Here is a 20,181-nt window from a genome sequence, read left to right as displayed (position 1 = left end):
GTGTGTGTTGCTGTACCTTTGGCCATGTACTCTGTGACGATGTAGATGGGCTCCTCCGACACCACGGCGTAGAGCGGCACCAGCTTGTCGTGCCGCAGCTTCTTCATGATCTGGGCCTCCTGCAGGAAGGCCTCGGGGGACATGGTGCCCGTCTTCAGGGTCTTGATGGCCACCTTGGTGGTGCCGTTCCACGTGCCTGATCAGAAAGGAGGACGGAACAGGCTTTAATGTGGTTGGTGTGGCAATTGTGACACAGTTAAATGTAGCTGAACAAAAGCGGGGCGGGATAGACGTTCATGAAATGTTTGTATTTGTACCGTGCAAAACAGTTCAGCTATTAGTAACAAGAGAATTCCTTGAGTGAATTCAGTGTTAACTTTGAAAGTTTTCAGCAGCTTACAAGACAGCCGGATATGACTTCATTCTGTCCTCTATTTGAGTACCCTTAAAAATAAATCATTTACTCCTCCGTGGTCACTTATACAAACAAAGCTTATACAAACAGATTTACCGTCATCAATGAATCACACTGAACAACGTGTGACTAACCAGTACAAAATATGACTGATGTAAGACTCCAACGCATGAAAAACCATGGACTACACAAAGAAAGATAAGTTACAGAATGAACAAAAAGAACAGAAAAGACAAAAAGAAAGAAAAGAGGAAGAGAGAGAGGGAGAGAGAGAGAGAGTGGGGGAGAGAGAGAGAGAGAGAGAGAGAGAGAGAGAGAGAGAGAGAGAGAGAGAGAGAGAGAGGGGGAGAGAGAGAGAGAGGGGGAGAGAGAGAGAGAGAGAGGGGGAGGAGAGAGAGAGGGGGGGGGGAGAGAGAGAGAGAGAGGGGAGAGAGAGAGAGAGAGAGAGAGAGAGAGAGAGAGAGAGAGAGAGAGAGAGAGAGGGAGGGGAGGGAGGGAGAGAGATTCAAAAGAAAAAAGGATGACACCAAAGAAAGGAGGGAGAGAAAGAAAGAAAGAATTCCTGGATTGCAGGCTGGGAGCAGGGCAGGTTGGAACGTGCGGCAGGTTGGGACGTGCAGCAGGTGAAGGCCTGACGACAGAGGGAGCGTGAGGCAGGAGGAGGCCTGACGACAGAGGGAGCGTGAGGCAGGAGGAGGCCTGACGACAGAGGGGAGCGTGAGGCAGGAGGAGGCCTGACGACAGAGGGAGCGTGAGGCAGGAGGAGGCCTGACGACAGAGGGAGCGTGAGGCAGGAGGAGGCCTGACGACAGAGGGAGCGTGAGGCAGGAGGAGGCCTGACGACAGAGGGAGCGTGAGGCAGGAGGAGGCCTGACGACTAGGGATGGGCATAATTAATCGACGATCGATTATCGATCATTAAGAATTTAGTCGATAACATTATTTGTTCATCGATAAAACTAATGCGTGTTCTGTTGCGTAGTGTGAGTCTTGAAGGATTGCAATGGATTTCGTTATGTGGCAGCAATTAGCTAAACATTTTACCAAATGAAACCAATGTTTGGAAAAAAACGCCACAGGCCTACTCAATTACCGGCGAGTTTCCATGTAGCTACTTCAAAAGTAAATATGAAGAGGTCACGGCGAAGTGTAGCGTGAGACCATATTGACTAAAAAATTCCTTTGTTCAATGCCAACACTGCAAAGCTGAGTATAAATACAACTCCTCCACGACTCAAATGATGCACCACTTGAAGAACGTACATCCGACCCTGGGTAGTGGCGGTGCATCCTGCTCTTGGTGCTAGCACGGAGGCGCTACGATGCACAACGAGCAGAGAAAATTACCCAACGGATCTGTAAGTCCATCGAGATGGATATGCTACCCTTAAGTATTGTTGAGGGCGAAGGTTTTTATGAAGCTTTGTTAATTAGCCGGAAAAAAACGAGGGTCAGTTGTGTTTGAACACAGGCTTCTAGCTGTCGGCTCCGCTTCTAGGAGTTACAGAAATAGTTGTTTTTCTTGTAATACCTAGTAAGGGGTCCCATTATCGTCCACCTAGTTCTCGACTCTCGTTAGCAATGTTACCAAAATGTCGTTATACTACAAATTAAAAACGTTAGGCCTATGTCACAGCATTATACTTTAATATATAGATACACACCTATATTATAACATTCCTGTATTGAAATCCAATCCGGATATGCCTAGAAATGTTACTTTCCTGATTTTAGCAGTTAGCCAGGGGGTCCCATTATCGTCCACCCAACCACTTTCAATGGAGAATTGTCAGTTTGACGCTGCGGAAGGCATATGCTACACACACGGTTTGAGAGCGTATTTACACACTCAAATCTCGAAGTAAGAAGCTGTAATTTGGTGTACATCATAATAAGATGTGTACATATCGATGAGTTACTTTCTTTCGTTGCTGCTGCATATTTTCTTTAAGAAATTAACGGAAGAAACGGTTGTGGACGATAATGGGGCCCCGAACGTTGGAGATTTAGAGTGGACGATAATAGGGCCCTTTACACTACAGATCTCAATGCGGAAACACGCTGTGTTTTTTCTATTTTCACTGCATTTTAATATAGCCTATAAATTGTGAATTTTAATATAAAAATGTTAATGATTAATCGAAAATCGATCGTTAATTCTCCCGACGATCGATTAAGACAATTTAGTCGAATGCCCATCCCTACTGACGACAGAGGGAGCGTGAGGCAGGAGGAGGCCTGACGACAGAGGGAGCGTGAGGCAGGAGGAGGCCTGACGACAGAGGGAGCGTGAGGCAGGAGGAGGCCTGACGACAGAGGGAGCGTGAGGCAGGAGGAGGCCTGACGACAGAGGGAGCGTGAGGCAGGAGGAGGCCTGACGACAGAGGGAGCGTGAGGCAGGAGAAGGCCTGACGACAGAGGGAGCGTGAGGCAGGTGGAGGCCTGACGACAGAGGGAGCATGAGGCAGGAGGAGGCCTGACGACAGAGGGAGCGTGAGGCAGGAGGCGCTCGTCAGGCTGTGTGTGTGCACGTGGAGGCGTGGCCTTACCCATCCAGACCTCTCCGAAGCAGCCCTGGCCCAGCTTCAGCTCCAGACGGAGGGAGTCCCGGGGGATCTCCCAGGCATCCTTGGACAGGCCCTGGGTCTGAGGCTTCACCGTGGGACACACCACTGTCAGCCTGTAGCACAGCCCGTCGGCATGCTCTGGAACCACACACACACACACGTCAGTGTCGTCCACCGTCCAAAGGTCCTTACACACCCTGCATATCCGTGTTTCGACATCCATTTGCCCTTTTTTCTTCTGCATAAACACAGCCCAGAGGGACTGCCAGCTACCTCCCTAGTGTGATAATACATTTGTGTCTCAAATCTACAGAAGTCTCTCCCTCGACAGCAGAGAAAGCCCTGAGCTTTCTCTGCGGGCACCCACGGCTCCGCGGTCTGAGATGATGTGACGGAGGAGACTGCATCTGTATCTATGGCTGAATGTGTGCCCAGTACTAAGAATCACTACTCTCTACAATCTCTAATAACAGTAAGAATAATGTGTTCATTTAGCTGCAGATGCTCTTATCGAAAGCAACATACAAATGGGGATTTGAACCGCAAACGCTTGATCTGCAGCCAAATGCTCTAACCACTGAGCTATACCTATCCTCTGTTGATCTATAGATGCTGAAGAGGTCAACTGCCATTCTGTTATCAAACTGTTCATTAAATGTTTGCTGGTAAATAGCATCGATGGATCACCATCTAACACCGTTACTGCCACAACACAACTACATACTTGCCAAAAACTACAATGGAAATGGACAACATTTTCCAAATAGTTATTGAATCTTGTATATTACCTACCTACATGAATCATACCTGCCATGCATGGGCGAAGGACAAAATAACCATGGGTAACATAACAATCTAGCTGGTCTCCCAACGCTGTAATGTTGTTGACAATGTCGACTAATCAGAGACCTAGGACCATAATACGCTTGCACACCGTGTAATCTAGAGTCTGGGACAACACACGCAGCATGCACACCACACTAATAACACGTTCCATGTGAGGCGCTTGGACATGGAATGTGCACACAGCTATTGTTCACAGCTGAAGAGCTAACTACACTGTGTGTGTGCGTGTACATGTGTGTGTGCGTGTGTGTGTGTGTGTGTGTGTGTGGGGGGGGGGGGGGGCAGCTGCCTGGCTGCATACCTGTGTAGTGTTTCACCAGTTTCTGCAGGTTCTCAAACTGGGCACGCGTGGTGATGTAGTAGCCCCCGTTATCCAGCTTGCGGATCTTGTAGTGTTTCACGTTGTCTCCCTTCATGTCGTCCCAGTCCCGGATGGACAGGGAATAGGCACCTGGCGCACAGGAAACCAAAAGGTAGGGTTAGGCTCCGCGTGGTTTGTTGAGTGTGTGTGTGTGTGTTATGATGAGCACGCATGCTCCTCACCTTTGGTGGTCTCACTCTCTCGTGCCAGGTAAGTGCCTCGCTGGTTTCCTGGTACCAGGAGAAGTCGCTCCGCGTCTTTGCGACCCATTTTACCGAAATACCATCTGGCAAAAAAAAACAACATTAGGTATAAGCTCTTGAACTACAACTGAAGTGAAGGAACACTGCCATTGGCTGAAAAAATAAAGAATTCTGGTTTGTATGGTGCCAAACAACTTTATACTCTGCACATTCCCACAGTATACGCTATCAGTTGTAATTACATACACCTGGTGGAGTTGTTAGCCAGTCAGCAAACATGGGTCACTGAGAACAAGGAAAACAATCTGTCTAAAACCAGCACATCCCATTAAATAAATGTCACCCAGGTTGTGTTTTTGGACTACAGGAATGTCATCTCTTCTTAAGTGACAATGTGGGCTTATTGTCCCAGCCTGTCATGTGCTCCTGGAAGTCTAGTCAGTGTGTGACCCGCTGTCATGCTGTCTTAATTAGCGCTCCGCTAGCTGGGACTAACAGAGCTGCTTCCGCGAGGGAGGATAAAGACAGGAGAGGAAGGGAGGGGGTTGACATAGGGAGGGTGAGGAGAGAGAAGCAGAGGATGGGAGTGAGCCAGTCTTACTCCTCTGCTTGGATGGAGTCGGCAGGAGCGACGTAGTTACTGGGGATGTAGCCCTTGTTGCCAGTGTTGATGGAGCGGGCTTCCCACCAGTCTCCCTCCCTGAGGGGAACACAGACCACAGAAGACCACAGCGTTAGACTACCCTACATACACGCCCTTCCCTGGACAGACTGGGAACGTCAAGCAATACCCAAACATCTATGTTCCATAGAACTGCAAACACATCTCGATTACACAGAAAGAAATGCCAGGGGTATCTTCATTTTAGTCCAATCGAAACTGTGTATCAGAAGCAGATGAAACGTCTCAGTAAAACCCTGGTTGGAGACGGGGGGGGGGGGGGGGGGGGTGTTGATGCGTGACTCCTGGTGCATGGAAGTTTAACGAGCAGAGGGCAGCAGCACTTTCTGCTGTGATCTGAGTTGAGGGCTTAACCAGATGGTCCATTAGAAGGATACATTAACCCTAGACAGATTTCAGTATCCATATTAAGGCTGCAATACAATGAGGGATTAGCTCTCACAAACACACACACACAAAACCAGGCCAGTCCAGCCCATGTTGTGCAACAACGCAGAAGCACGTTCAACTGTTTTTTGGGAAACTGACACGAACAACTGGTAAAATAAATCAATGACACGAAACTGTGGCAACATGCACTCACGTGTTGTTGATGATTTGAAAGCGGTCTCCTTTCTTGAAAGACAGGTCATCCGACGTCCTTGCCTCATAGTCGTACAGCGCCACGAAGAAGGTCACGCCGCCTTCAAAGAATGACAAGGGTTAGGAGCTACCGGTGGGCAAATCAAATAGGCCTTCTCTGTGTGGGATATCACATCTGACACTTCACATGACACTTGACTGACAAGAAAACTGGATTGGTTCAAGTGCTCCTCCGCTAAGCGTGTCTGCTTTTTCTTTGATGAAGGAACACAATGAGTGGGTAGGGATCCCAAACTAGCTGACTACACCAATCTAACTCAAGAACTTAGATAATGAAGAGCTGGTCTGGGAGAAGTGTTGATGCCAGATCTGAGGAGTGACACAGCGCAGAACAGACAGGCCCAGACGGACGGGTTTATGCGCGGGAGGAAATTGACTGGGGCAGGATTATATCTAAACAGCCTCGTGAGATTAGATTATCACAGAGTGAGGAGCCCAGAGAGGGGGGGGGGGGGGGGGGGGGATTACGAGCCCTGAACACTACAGGCATCCAACACACAAGCGAGAGGTGGTGCTACATCACAATCATTGCACAAGTTTCGCCTGCTCTGCCTCGCTACACGGTGCTAGTGTGACGACTTGGCAGCTAAATAGGTTGTTTTTCCCCACAGGACTCCTTCAGCAGACGTGCACATCAAATGCCTCGCGTGAAGAGATGGGACGGCTGCCGATCCGCCTACATCCCCCACAATCCCCCGCGGGTCCTGATCTCACCTGTGACCACGCCGGGAAAGGGGCTGCTGACCGTGACCGAGGCGAAGGAGGACGAGGCGCCGCCGAACGGCGTCATGATGGAGGACGCGCCCCCGAAGGGCGTGAGGCCGGGGGCGGGGTGGTATCCGCTGCCGGGCCCCTTGAGGCCGGGTGACAGGCCCATGAGGGTGGGGTCGGGCCCGTAGTGACCCATGTGTCCGTGCTGTGGCGTGGAGGCAGAGTTCTCCGGACGGTACTTGAGCGCGGGGCCCTTGTCTTCTTTGCTCTTGACACAACCCATCGTCACGTCTGGAGAGAGAGAGATGTTAGCCGGCTTTGTTAGTCAACTAAAGCAGCTCCAACTGTACAGCAGTGGACATGGTTCGAAACTGCTTTCAGCAATCACTATTCATTATATCTTGCACGCTTGGAGCATTTTAAGATCAGAAAGACCCTCCCCATGTTGAAAAAAAAGATTTGATGCAAGGCTACAAGAGTCACATGCCTAAAGTTCCCCTTCAAACAAGAGTGGCTTGACTGGACCACAGATATCATGTTCCACCCTCCAGAGATGTGCTCTCCATCCTGATAAGGAGGTCTCTCCCTGGCTGACACACGTATGACGACCAGGACAAGCCCTTCCCTGTTGAATGGAGAGTGGAACCCCCTCCCAAAGCTTGTTTAATCTAACGTGTGTGTGTAGGTGTGTGTGTGTACTGTCCAAGCCAAAAACATAATCTGCAAGCCAGTTCATGTTCTCATTCATGTTTCCACACAGGGGAGCCCCTCCAATACCTAGTGTGAGTGTGCGTGACAGAGGGGGTGTGTGTGTGTGTGTGTGTGAGTGAGTGTGAGTGAGTAAGAGAGAGGACTGGTGTGTGTGGGCGCATGCGTGAGAGAGATCACAGAGGAATGTGGGGCCTGGGAGAAACAGGTGTCCAACCCAGGAGACACCATGCATGAAGCTAGGGAACAGGCGGTCAATCACAGTGTGTGTGTGTGTCTTTAAAGGGGAAAGCCCAAGCAAGGAACGTGCTAGAAGACAGACAGAGGCAAAACCTGGTCCTAGCTTTCTGAAAACTTAAAACAACAGAGTTGATGACCTGGTCTAGTGGAGTCAACATTGCTGAGCGGAGGGCTGATAGGTGAGGTGAGCTGTAGTCATTCACAGATCAAAGGGTCTCAAAAGCAAACATTTGCCTTCAGTCCTCTCCTGACTGATAGCCAGGGGGAACTCCAGCTCCTCTCTGAAGAGCCTGTATCATGTGTAGAAAGCAGCAAGGACATAGATCTAGTGATTTACTACCAGTATTGAGCATGGCTTTACTTTCAACCCAAATCTCGGTGACGCTAATGAAGAATTAACGGCCTTAATGAAAATGCTGCCAAAATGCCTCCTTCCTTCCTGCTTCTTCTTCGTTGTAATGATCCCAGATCTAGGGGAGACCGGGGGGGCTCACAGGCGCCACCCAGATCTAGGGGAGACCGGGGGGGCTCACAGGAGCCACCCAGATCTAGGGGAGACCGGGGGGGCTCACAGGAGCCACCCAGATCTAGGGGAGACCGGGGGGGCTCACAGGAGCCAAGGAACACAAACTAGGAAACCCAGACAGACCAGGGATCCATACAGCCCATCGATCCGCTTTCTGGAGACGGATTTGTATTCTCTCTGGCTGTCGCCAGCCGATGCTCCCACGAGCCAGGAACAGCCGGCAGGGGAGAGGAGCAGCCGGCAGTGGAGAGGAGGAGCTCCACAAGTGAGAGAGAAAATGAACAGGGGACTCATGAAGACGGGAGACATTGTTTATGTGCATCGACAGAAGAGGGAGGGGAGTGTGAGACAGGGAGAGAGAGAGGGAGAGAGAGAGAGAGAGAGGAGGAGAGAGAGAGAGGAGGAGAGAGACAGAGAGAGGAGAGAGAGAGACAGAGGAAGAGAGAAAGAGAGACAGAGGAAGAAGAAAATAGAGAGAGGAGAGAGAGACAGAGAAAGAGAGAAAGAGGAGAGAGGAAGAGAGAGAGAGGAGGAGAGAGAGACAGAGGAAGAGGAAGAGAGAGAGAGGAGGAGAGAGAGACAGAGGAAGAGGAAGAGGAAGAGAGAGAGAGAGAGAGAGAGAGAGAGGAAGAGAGAGAGAGAGAGAGAGAGAGAGAGAGAGAGAGAGGAAGAGGAGAGAGAGACAGAGGAAGAGAGAGAGAGAGGAGGAAAGAGAGACAGAGGAAGAGAGAGAGAGAGGAGGAAAGAGAGACAGAGGAAGAGAGAGGCGCCAGCAGACGGACGGCCCTCCACAGATGTGTGGCTCGTTGGCATTACAAAAGCAGCTCTGTCTCACTCGGAGCAGAGAGAGCATTAACAGTATATACACATCGGTATCACGGACCAATAGGCCTCTTTTACACTTCTACAATGAAGCCAGCCCAGTCTACACTCACTCAGACACACGTATCCTACACACGGCCGATACTGGAACGCTCACAATGCCCAGAGATAGGACTTCTTAACTCTTTACACACCGGTGACAAAAGACCATGAGCCGTCTATTCAGCAATGAACGGTGCTCCTGCCATTATGCTGGAGATCAACAGTATTATCTTTCCTGACTCATCAAAGATAAGCCTACAGGCGACATCCACAGGTTCCACGCTGAGGGGTGTTCAACGAGTCAGCACCTGGAGGGCGTCACACACACACACGCTCCACAACCTTTTCCTGACCCCACCCCCTACTGCGTGATCCCAAACTCTGACACCGCCTACCGCCTGAGGCTTTTCATCCACTTAGCGCTAACGCTAAATGCTAACGACACATCGGACACAGCGCGGAGAAATCCACAGGGAGACCAGACCAGGGTGAGTCTGGCTGGCAGGGTATTCATGTGACCAATCCCTCCGCCCTGACGATTTACAGTCTGGGGCTGGTTATCCGTACTAGAGTTGCTGACCTGGTAATCCTGACGAGGCTAGACAACGTAGAGGAGGACGAGCTTGAGAGAGGTGGGGGGGAGGTGGGGTGATGGCGGTGAAGATCATACAAGTGACTAATGGGGTCAGATGGCTGAGCAGTTAAGGAATCGGGCTATTAATCAGAAGGTTCGATTCCTGCCCGTGTAAAACAACGTGTCCTTGGGCAAGGCACTTCACTCTACTTGCCTCGGGGGGAATGTCCCTGTACTTACTGTAAGTCGTCTCTGGATAAGAGCATCTGCTAAATGACTAAATGTAATGTAATAAGGGCTTGCTTAACCAGGCAAGACGTTTCAGCTGATCTGAAAGCTGCATCACAAGTGATCCTCTTCTGGGTGACCGTGACGGGGATGGGCGTAGCTCAGTGGTAGAGCATTTCTTCGCAGATCAAGAAGGTTGCATGTTTCGAGTCCTCCTGCGCATGGCTTTGGATGAAAGCGTCTGCTAAATGATACGCCATTACAATGCAACGGAGCAATCAAGCTTTCCAAACACAACCCGCAGTTACATTGAAGTCGTCGAAAGGCATTGCTTTTTTTCGCTTCAACCACGATGAATGCCTGTCCTTATCGCATCATCTATATGGAAACAGCAGTTTCAGTCAGGCTGCGCACACTCGCCTACCAGAGTACTGCTGACAAGACCAGGAATAGAACTGAGGCTTGAGAGAGCCCAAAGCCATGTCACATGATCAGGCCTGTCCAATTGCTTTTTAACCCACGAGCTCACTGGACTGCCACCAGCTTTTCTCTCATTTACACGCCCTGTGGCAGAGTGGTCTGCGGAGCCAGCTCGGGGATTTCTCTTGGCGTACTCCATAGCCACACTGATGATTTATTCCGAACGTAAACAAAGCTTCTGTTGTTTAGAAGGAAACAGGCATATTTGTAGATCTGAGATGGTTGTGACTCCAGTGGGACAGTTGTGACTCCAGACAACACAGGGCTCTGTTGAGGACCAGCGAGGACACTAAACTAGCCGTGTAGGGACTGCCGCTGACATGTGTCCCATGTCGTGATGGTGGACTCAACCCCCCAGCCCATGGCTTGGATCTCTTGGCCTCAAAGTTGTTGCCGTGACAACGGTTTTACATTCGAGACACCACGATCGCTGTTGTCTTGATGTTTCTACATTCCATGTTACAAGTGGGTGTCCATATCCCGTCCCTGTCCCCCTCTCGAAAAAGTTATTCTACGAAAGCTTTTACAATAATAACAGGAAACGATAACAAGGATGCAACAGGCCAATTTCTGGAAAAGCTTGTCAGACAGACAAAAGATGATTTCTGCCCTTTCCGAGCTGCAGACAGAAGCTCTTTCGTGTGCTCCAACCACTGCAAACCAGGTTCTGCTTTCCACAAAGGGAGTGGAGCAAGTACAGTCCAGGGAGATGTCTCCTGTGTTGCCTTTAAAACACCCCTACACATGCTAACGCTAACAACACACACGCTAACGAAAGCAGACAAACGAAAGGCCTAACCTGAGGACGGATGAACGTAATCTAAATATCAAGCAGGTGCAACAGCTAATTTGATCCTCCTTTCAACCTGTAGCTTCGACAGGCAACATCAGCCACGAGTCAAGAGTCAATGACTAAATGTAAGAGAGAATGTGCGAGAAATTGATTGAGTCATTGTACGAATGAGCAAGTCAGAGGGACCTCATGGCACAATACTACGACAGTACTCATTTCTAAACCCTCTGGGGAGAAGAGGGTTTGACAAACACCATGTAGAGAAGACGGTGAGTGAGAATGCTGGAAGGAAAGGGAGAGATATGGGTCAGCGTTGGAAGTATCCCGAAGAAGGTTTTAATGGCAACCTAAATGCACTCCTCTGCAAATCAAACTTCATTGAACCCCCTTAGGGGGTCACGTGCTAACTGAGCTTGTGTTACAGACCCATATAACATTTGGTTTCTAAACCATTCTAACCTTTGACTCTGTGTATATGGGATACCAGTCTCACATGTGCTAAGAAACTTCGCAGTCCCAACAAATCGGTCTCAAAACACTGATCTGTAAATGGTGATTGTTCATCAGATCATGTACCATTAGATGGACAGTAGGGCAATTACAGAGGATATCTATTGACCAAAGCACTCAACAGGATATAACATGTCATATGACTGTCAGCCTACATTCCCGTTCCAGTTAATCAGATAAGGTGCAACCTTGGAGAGCACACAGCCAGGGTTGGGCCCAGGCCACCTTTGAGCTAATACTTAAATGCTTTCGGTCAGGGCATGGAACCCTTGATTTCACTCAGTATGGGTCCTGTAAACATATGCCTTGCTAGCACACACGAAACGAGTTCAGCTCAACACAGAAAGTGATCCTCGAGTGGTACGAGTGGAAATTACAAATCGCATGCTTTGAAAAAATGACTCGGGTTGTAAACATTTTGCAAGCGTCAAGGACGAGCCTGAGAATGAAAGATACAGTCGTGGGAGCAGGGAAACAGGAAGACCTTGCTTGGGTACGCTTGAGAGCAAGGGAGCAGAGATTTGTTTGGTAAACAGCAGACACAGGGAAAGACAGGGATGGGGAATAGCTGGCAGACTCGACCAAAGTGTCCCTCTGCAATTGCACTGGAACACTCTCTATTGGTGCAGTATGGTCTTATCGCCATGGCAGCCTGCCACTGCCTGCCAATCACAATAAGTAGAGAGGGGGGATGGGAGGGAAGAACTTCCTTCCGAATCTATTCATGCCACTGAAACCACCTGCTGTGGTCAACAAAGGCTAAAACCACTGAGAAAGAGAGAGAATCATCACCATACCAAAAGAAACCCTCTCTCTATCTTAAGCTTCACAACCACAAAAGAGGATGCAACCAAGATACAAACTCTTGACACGTTTATTCTTTTAATTAAAAGCAAACGGTATGACAGTGTCCTCACATCACAGTTAGGCTACTTCAGTTGTACCCTTATATGTGATGATCAAGTTTGTGCTGTGCAGAGGTCAATATGGTGCGTGGTGTGTTGCTTTGCAAATGCCACCCTAACACTGTGCCTCACTTGTCTGTGAACAGCCTTCCCAGGCCCCCCCCCCCCCCTCCCCCTCCCCCTTCCAGTTGTGTGTAGCTGACATGGGTGTCTGTCCAGAGGGATATAGTATGGCTATCCAGTAGACTGGGACTGTCCTCACAGAAGGATTACCATGGGCGGATTACTGTGGCATTGTTGCATGTCCACACACCAAAATGTATGTCATTGAATTTATAATGCTTATTTAACACCACCGTGTTGTATATAAACGGGGTACTGAGCCAATACGACCGTATGTTTATTGGAAACACAGATCCATAAAGTTAGGATGAGATTTAAAAACACGAAGTTGAGCAAGACTCATAAAATGGCTGTATTTGATTTCAAATAAACATGCTAGAGCACGAATAGCACATGTTGGGTAACAAGTTTGGTGTTCTCATTCAGGCAAAGAACGTGCACACAAGTGCCCCTTCACGTTCAGGATTTAAACAGCTCACGACTAGTATTAGAAAATACGATTTCAAATAAGTCAAAACACTACCGAGAAGGATAGGCCCTACTGAAAAGAGCAGTTCCAACAATTGTAAGGGCAAAGTAGGCTACTGGAACGTACATTTTGTATAATTTATAACATTCGTGCAAAAAACAGGCTTAACATAACGTTCCCATACGTCGATTAAATTATGCAATTGTTCATTTATAGCTATTATATTGACCAGAACATTACCTCACGACTCGATACTTTGTTTCGCTCTTTGAACTCAACACTATTCGCGCAACTTTTCCTTGATTTCACAAAGTAGGCTAGGCTACATAGGGCCTCGCTGCCACTTGACTTTAAATAGGCAGACTCGCCAATAATGTACTTTTAGATTGTTACCTGAAAAAAGGACCCTGCTTTTCTTGCAGTTACATACGTCTTCTGTTCTTTACTGCTCTTTGCTAGCCCACAAGCCGAGCAGAAACTCAAACGCTTCCCGTGTATGAAGTAAAATCTCAGACATCGGTCTGTCCCATACCGAGTGCTTGAAACTCCAGAAAATTCTTCTGTCAAAATGTTCCAAAATCCTTGAAACATAAAGTCCAGACTAGGTCTCTAAAGTATCAAATGTGTAAAAAGCGGCCTGGCAAAATCAGAAATCACCTCCGGCTAACCTAAAACTTGGGAACCGGAACCGGTGAAATCGCATTGAACGCCACATAACAATAGATAAGCACAGTTGTCGAGGCGTTGGGGAAAGCGTCTCCCCATCGTGAATGCTGCTGTTCCCCTCTCTGGCCAACTTGCCCCGAGAGCAATATGGCTGCCTCATCGAAGTATAGCTATAAGTCAGCTGTTAAGTCTACTACTCTCCGTTTTTTTGTTGTTGTTACAAAATCAGTCTGCAGAGTAGGCTAGGTGGTTTATTATTGAGAATGATTTTCCCGAAATAGAGTGGCACATCAAATTGCAGGGATTCAACTATTTTGCACCGTTCTAAAATACACGATGTCATGGCGCCATCTAGACTTTAAAATAGGTATTTTTCAGTCTAGTCAAACGACAGACTTGAAAGGCCTTTCTTTGTGAAATAAATAGAACCATGCACACCCCATAGGTGTGATCTTACAGCCTAAAGTAACATTTATTTGATAATAAGATTTTAATGTATAGTTTACAGCCAAGACCACAATCTAAACATAATTTTAGACTGGAATGTTGATTAATGTAAGTAAGCCTACTATAAAGCTTAAACAAAATTGCTTCATAGTATAGAGGCTAACATGGAAGCTACCCTAACACCGACTCACGGTGAGTTATAAAACTGTGTGAACGGTAGAACCACTCAAGGATTGATTCAACTTCGCCATCCTCTACGATAATCTGCAGACGTACGGAGGCTGTTTTGGTATAAATTGCTTCGTGGGTTCAGTCCCACGCCGCCCGTAGGCCTATTTGGCTTTGGGTGGAAGTGTAAATGTGGAGATGGAGGTCTTATTAATGTAAATAAATAAAACTTCAAACGTAACCTAAATGTTGGTCCTGGCTTCCGTGCTGGCCTGTCAGACTAAAAGAGTTCTGTGACTGAGCAGAAACTGGGTCCATGTACTACTCCTCAAGTCCCTTTCCTTTTGCGCATGCTCATGGGAGTGACATACACATTCCGTATATATGTTTTGTTATATTTTGTGTTTATTGTTAATAAATATAAAAAACACAAAATAATGATATAATCTGTAATGTGTCCGACTGAGAGAAGGTCCTGTGGCAAATATTATGTGGAAGAGGAAGTCGAAGAGGAAATTTTCTAGAGCTTGTGCTCAGGACATCCTAATTGTTATGGTTTGATCTGTTTAATATGTTGAATAGACCCTAAAATACACGTGAGAAACAGTCAAACTCTCTCTCTCTCTCTTTCTCTCTCTCTCTCTCTCTCTCTCTCTCTCTCTCTCACTGTGTCTGTGTGAATGTATGATAGAAAGGAGTTTCTTCGAATTTTAAAGGCAACGCCAAGTCCACCGTTGTCCACACGATGGCACCATTTAATCAGCGTTGAAAATTATACGTAGCCTGCTGGAATTTTGTATTGTCAAGCTCACATGTTCTTCGGTAAATGATCACGTAGCCTGCAACAAAAGTTGGGGTTGAGCCCCCCTCGCGATGACTGTGCGTGTTCGTCATTTTGCGTCAGAGTAAACAAAACGCTGACGTGCATCTTTCTCTGTCAGCAGGGAATACAATTCTTCAATTATCCTTTGGTGTGTAAGTAAGGCCTGCTGTTTAAGTCGACTGGCAAGAGACAAAATAAGGCTATAGAACATAGGCTACCTTAAAACAATGCTTTCTGAAATTGTATTACTCATCTCTCGTACAAAGTCAGTTAGATGTATTTTTGTCATACATATCCTATATTAATAGCCTAATTCATAATGATCGAATACTTCAAAGTATGATAGAGATTCAAAATCTAATAATTACAGAGTAGCTCATAAGTCATGGTGTGGTCCTGTTCGTTATAATAGCCTATGTATTTTCCAGACACAAAAAAAATAGCCAAGGCTACTAAATAATATCGTAATATATTTAATATTCACATATTAAATAGCCTAATTAAAATATAGCAATGTGGATGCCCTTAAGGTTCCATATAATCCTTGCCAACGAACCAGAGAGTTCATTCACTGAATATAGACTAGGCTATGGAACCTGTTAAATTGAACCTTTTTCAGATGGTTCAGGTTGTTAGAAATAGTCTTTATTGGACCCGTTTCAGAATGTACCAATCCAGACTCAATCTCCAACACATTCCCTTATCCGTGAGACGTGATTTGGAAAATGAACCAGTATTCTGAAACCCTCCTTTCATGTTGATTTCAGCACTGCATCACTGGACAGTTCCCGCAAGTTTCAAATTGCTGTTGTTCGTTGTGAGATGGGAATCAAAATTCCCTTCCGTCGCTACGGCTGGTACCACCCAAGGGCGTAGGTTTGGTTTGAACATTTTGGGGACACTGTTTTACCAAATTCTTAACAGATCATTCTACAAGTTTGCAGGTACTAGCTAGCATAGCTTCGACCGCAACTACGGCATAGTCTACATTCAAGACGAATGTCCGTAAGCTAGCAAGCAGACTATTCCGTAGTTGTGTTCCAGAGCTAGCAAAGGCACGTTAACTTTAGAAACACTATAGAGCTACATGTTCAACAATTATATAGCCTACAGGAGTGTATTTGTCGTTTATTATTCACTCAATGTTAACGTCTACCTTACAGGAGTAGCTTGCCAAAAAGCCAATCATTAAATCTATTCTCACAGTCACGTTTCGACGCTCACCTGACCACTGTTAGTTGACTGGCTGGTGGGCTACACATTGTGATCAGCGCTCTCCTGCCGATCAAGAGTAACGCTGATCTTGAGTTAACCAATTGTGGAGCATAACATGTTAAAATAATGAAAAAATATGTTTAGACTCGCAATTATTGGTGTGGACAATTACATTTTTTCTAACATTGGTGGGGACATGTCCCTACCGTCCCACCCTAAATTTACGCCTATGGACCACCTGTTCTCAAATTCACTTCTCCGGGGTTGCTATAATGTAAACCTCTGACCTACTTTTGCGTGGTAACTGAGAAAACACTTTGCCATAAAGTATAAAATGTGCCAAAAGCATAAATGTGCCAAAAAGAAAACATGTGACCTTAGCAAATATTGTATCTTTCCTGTAAAAGAGATGGAAGTTCAGAAGTAAACTTGTTATGAGAGGGCGGTGGGGGTGGGGAATGTGTCTGACGGGTTCATCGACGAGGAAGGAACTGTACCATTGTATTCCGGGAGGAAGGCTTGATGACGTCTATAGCATCCTTAATGTGACTTATTGAAAAAAGGCAAGGCTCACGATAGATGGATAAAAATCCGTGGCAATCACAGCACAGAGCAAAAAGTTTAGAACAAAGACATGTAGACTAAGGACGGCATTGCTTTTCATTGAGTTTTTTGTTTGTTCAAACGACTAGTCATACATTGTGTATAAGAGTGCAGAGGTTTGAGATTCTGAGGGACAAGCAAAGAAACAGCGGAGGCGCTTCAGCAAGAGGTGCCGTGAGAAAGATATCCATCTCTCACACACTCAGCACTTGCCGCACCCGGATCGCATCCAACAGCAGTAGCCTCTTCCTCCTCTGCTTTAGGTACGTGGCTGTATTCGGTCTGTCAGAACATGCAGGCACATTTTGCCGGAATGGGTTTAGTTGGAGATATTCTATGAAGGAACCCTCCTTAAAGTTTTGGAATTTATTATTTTACGCGAAGACCAGCGTATGGTTTTACTTGCAGACTCTCCTCGTAGCCAAGGAAAGTGGATTTGGTGTCGCATCTGACACTCCTAAACTTTTAAGGAATGGACTGGATGTAGTAGATATATTTCATCTCGTTCTTTTTCTTAAGTGGATAAGAGGATATTTGAATGAATGTATATTAAACACGGAAATAAATGGGGAAGCAATGTGACATATTTTAGTAATTGAATCTGCAAGCATGTTCATAATCATTTAGGCGAAATATTAGCGGTTTCACCTGTTTAACTTTGCCTCTTGTTTGTCATCTTTCAACAGCATGGCCAGGTCTAGTAGAGCGACTTTAGTCTTGCTCATCTACGGAATCATAATGCACTACAGCGTCTTCTGCGCCCCTATTGGACTAAGTTACCCAAAGATTAGGTAGGTACAATCACGTTCACCATGGGTCTCTTCAACCTGTCTACTATGGTAATGCACGAAGAATGGGCGTTTGATAAAAGACTAAACTCAAAATGTCTAATTTTGTTGAAATTATTAATACAATTTACCGTAGGGTTGCATTGTGCAGCATAAAGGGTTACTTAGCTTGCTTGCGCTTTTATGCATCCCACACTATAGGTTATAGTTTACATATTTTTGGACCACATTATTAAATCCATGGACCCGTTCCGTATTCATTTGAAGAATAATGTATTGTAATTGTCATCATATTATGCTTGGGTAATATGGAAAATGACAAGGGAGTAGTTGGCGTAGAGCGCTACCGGTCCACTGGGACACTATATAGAACTCCCCTTATTAAAATGCAGCGCAGTCAATGCAACGGATAGCCCATGGGATGACGGGAGAATGGCGTCACCAAAGAGAGGCGAGGCAAGCGTATGGGGTTACTCCTTCGTTATATTGAGATTTATCTTGATTTATTTAAAGTTAGAAGCATATCAATAATTTATATGAATATTTACATTGACTTATTTTAATTTGAACAATTTTGCTACGGAAATATGCGTTGCATTTAGTCTGTCTTTTTAATAGCCTATAATAGTCCTTATTTAGTCCAAATTGTCAAATTTGTTATTTGAAACACGCAGTTCACAAAAGACGTATTGCCCAAGTATTGCCCAAATACTTGGCGAATTTTGTAGTTTGATGGTAGTCTAAAATAAAATTGTTGAGTAACAAGTTGCCTAGCATACGAAATAATTCAATTGTAGCCTATCTTTGGCCAGACTATAACTGCTCTAAACTGTTCTAGACTTTCAACTGAAGTCTGCTTAGCCCTGCTTTTTCTTTGCTATACTAACTAGAGTAGAATGCGTTTTATATATTCTTTAGCTAAGGTTATATCATGTTAACAGGCAAAATGTCTTGTAATCTGGTTTTCATTTAAATCATGTTGGCAGTTAGCTTATATACTTCACCGATTCATCAGAATCATTTCTGAAAACATAAATGACACATCTTTTCGCTTTGCAGACTTGAAAACGACGCATATGATGAAGACGGAAATTCGTTATCTGACATGGCTTTTGACAGTGATCAAATTGCTATACGAAGCCCCCCATCTTTAGACGACGACGTGTACACGCTATACTACCCACCAGAGAAGAGGTAACTACACTGTAAAATTATAACCATATACTTTATTATGCGGTGCACTTGGATGAATTTTTGGGTCTTGCGATAATGTTTGCTTGCTTTGTTTTTCAGAGTTACTCATGTTATTTGTTCAGTGTTATTTTCATATTTCAGTAGATAGATAGATAGATAGATAGATAGATAGATTGAAAGATAGATAGACAGACACGAGGGGGTGTAAAACAATCTAGACGAATCTAGGACGAAGAAGGCGATGCTACATTTAGATGCGAGGGGCACATTTAGGCTATTTGCTCGTTCTGTCCAGTCTGATCACTGATCTATGTGTTTGGCGTTTTATCATCTCAGAACAGAGAGGCACGCAGATGAAGAATTAGATAGAGCCTTGAGAGAGATCCTGGGTCAGTTAACAGCGAGGCAATATCTGCATTCTCTGATGACAATACGTGTAGGGTAAGGGCATTTCTTATAAGCGTTTACCTGCCATCATCATTTTTTGTTCTCTTTCGTGTAAATTCAGGTGTCTTTAAGTTGTCTCTCGCAAGTGCCATTGTCTCGTGCCTTTTGTGTATACGTTATTTTCTTCCCATTCAACTGACCACAAGTCATCTTGTCACTCTTTAGTTCTTTGTTGTGGCGTCTCAGCGTCCAGGATTGCTTGGTCTTTTCAGAGGCTATTAGGGAAACAAGTTTTCGTAGGAAGGCTTAATAAAAGAGATTGATATTTGATTACTCTCAATAGGCCTGTTTTGATCGATAGCCTATAGGATTTTGATTCCGTACGAGAACACAGTTGAAAAAGCGAGACGCACGCGTCAGAATACATTAAGGTTTATGCATAAATAATTAAACAGTTATCTTATGGCTACATCTTCATTTCTATTAAATATTTGTCATCGTCAATAAACGAAAGATTTAGATTGTGCGTAATTTTTCACAGATTAAAGATATGCATAGGCCTATCTCATTTTGAATTATATTACTCATAGTTTAAATTTAATCAGTCAAATTCAATAGACAATGAGACGTGCCCGTGGCAGGTGCAATAATTTTGTAAATTGAATCATAAGCTATAACCTAATACATGTTTTTTTGTTTTGCAGGGAGGAGACCAGTATGGAAGACGAGTCGGAACCGTTATCCAAAAGACATTCGGATGGGATCTTCACTGACAGCTACAGTCGTTACCGAAAACAGATGGCAGTCAAGAAGTACCTCGCAGCGGTCCTGGGAAGAAGGTACAGACAGAGAGTTAGGAACAAAGGACGTCGGCTTTCATACTTGTAGCGTCTTTAGAGAGCCCAAAATGCCCTCCTGTGTATATATCCAATCGTAAAATCAAAGTCATTCTGATATAACTGACCAAACAGTGGATTGCGCCTGTGTTCTTTAAACATGTATTTATGTATGAAGTAAAGCCATTAAAATGAATATTTTAATAA

General features: G+C 45.6%; 2 protein-coding genes across 5 annotated transcripts in view; one reads left to right on the top strand and one right to left on the bottom strand.

Annotated features, from left to right (window-relative positions):
* Nucleotides 1-13,769, bottom strand: part of yes1 (YES proto-oncogene 1, Src family tyrosine kinase) — a 19,449-nt gene extending 5,680 nt beyond the window's left edge. Inside the window, exons 1-8 of the mRNA XM_047027306.1 lie at nucleotides 13,241-13,769; nucleotides 6,431-6,718; nucleotides 5,658-5,757; nucleotides 4,994-5,092; nucleotides 4,372-4,475; nucleotides 4,130-4,279; nucleotides 2,965-3,120; nucleotides 17-196 (exon numbers count right to left, since the gene is read on the bottom strand). Coding sequence (XP_046883262.1) covers nucleotides 17-196; nucleotides 2,965-3,120; nucleotides 4,130-4,279; nucleotides 4,372-4,475; nucleotides 4,994-5,092; nucleotides 5,658-5,757; nucleotides 6,431-6,710 — 1,069 coding nt within the window. The 5' untranslated portion in view covers nucleotides 6,711-6,718; nucleotides 13,241-13,769. The remainder of the gene's footprint in view (nucleotides 1-16; nucleotides 197-2,964; nucleotides 3,121-4,129; nucleotides 4,280-4,371; nucleotides 4,476-4,993; nucleotides 5,093-5,657; nucleotides 5,758-6,430; nucleotides 6,719-13,240) is intronic.
* On the top strand, nucleotides 12,457-20,181 carry adcyap1b (adenylate cyclase activating polypeptide 1b). Of its 4 annotated transcripts, XM_047027309.1 has the most exons (7): nucleotides 12,457-12,574; nucleotides 15,719-15,823; nucleotides 16,859-17,032; nucleotides 17,456-17,560; nucleotides 18,617-18,751; nucleotides 19,088-19,192; nucleotides 19,843-20,181. In XM_047027309.1, exons 2-7 carry the CDS (start codon nucleotides 15,774-15,776, stop codon nucleotides 20,024-20,026), a joined length of 753 nt encoding a protein of 250 aa, XP_046883265.1. In that variant the 5' UTR covers nucleotides 12,457-12,574; nucleotides 15,719-15,773; the 3' UTR covers nucleotides 20,027-20,181. The 4 variants fall into 4 exon arrangements, with proteins under 4 accessions (XP_046883265.1, XP_046883267.1, XP_046883266.1 ...); XM_047027311.1 differs by lacking the exon at nucleotides 15,719-15,823; XM_047027310.1 differs by lacking the exon at nucleotides 19,088-19,192 and having other exon boundaries at nucleotides 12,459-12,574.

Source organism: Hypomesus transpacificus, chromosome 10, assembly GCF_021917145.1.
Source record: "Hypomesus transpacificus isolate Combined female chromosome 10, fHypTra1, whole genome shotgun sequence".
Taxonomy (NCBI): domain Eukaryota; kingdom Metazoa; phylum Chordata; class Actinopteri; order Osmeriformes; family Osmeridae; genus Hypomesus; species Hypomesus transpacificus.
This window is presented reverse-complemented; position numbering and strand designations above follow the sequence as displayed.

What these genes read in the sequence shown, in the direction of transcription:
- adcyap1b (XM_047027309.1), top strand. Translation starts at nt 15,774, where the DNA reads ATGGGAATCAAAATTCCCTTCCGTCGCTACGGCTGGTACCACCCAAGG. An exon ending in CTAAGTTACCCAAAGATTAG is followed by an intron (nt 17,561 to 18,616) that starts GTAGGTACAATC and finishes TTCGCTTTGCAG; the next exon opens with ACTTGAAAACGACGCATATG. An exon ending in CTGATGACAATACGTGTAGG is followed by an intron (nt 19,193 to 19,842) that starts GTAAGGGCATTT and finishes TTTGTTTTGCAG; the next exon opens with GGAGGAGACCAGTATGGAAG.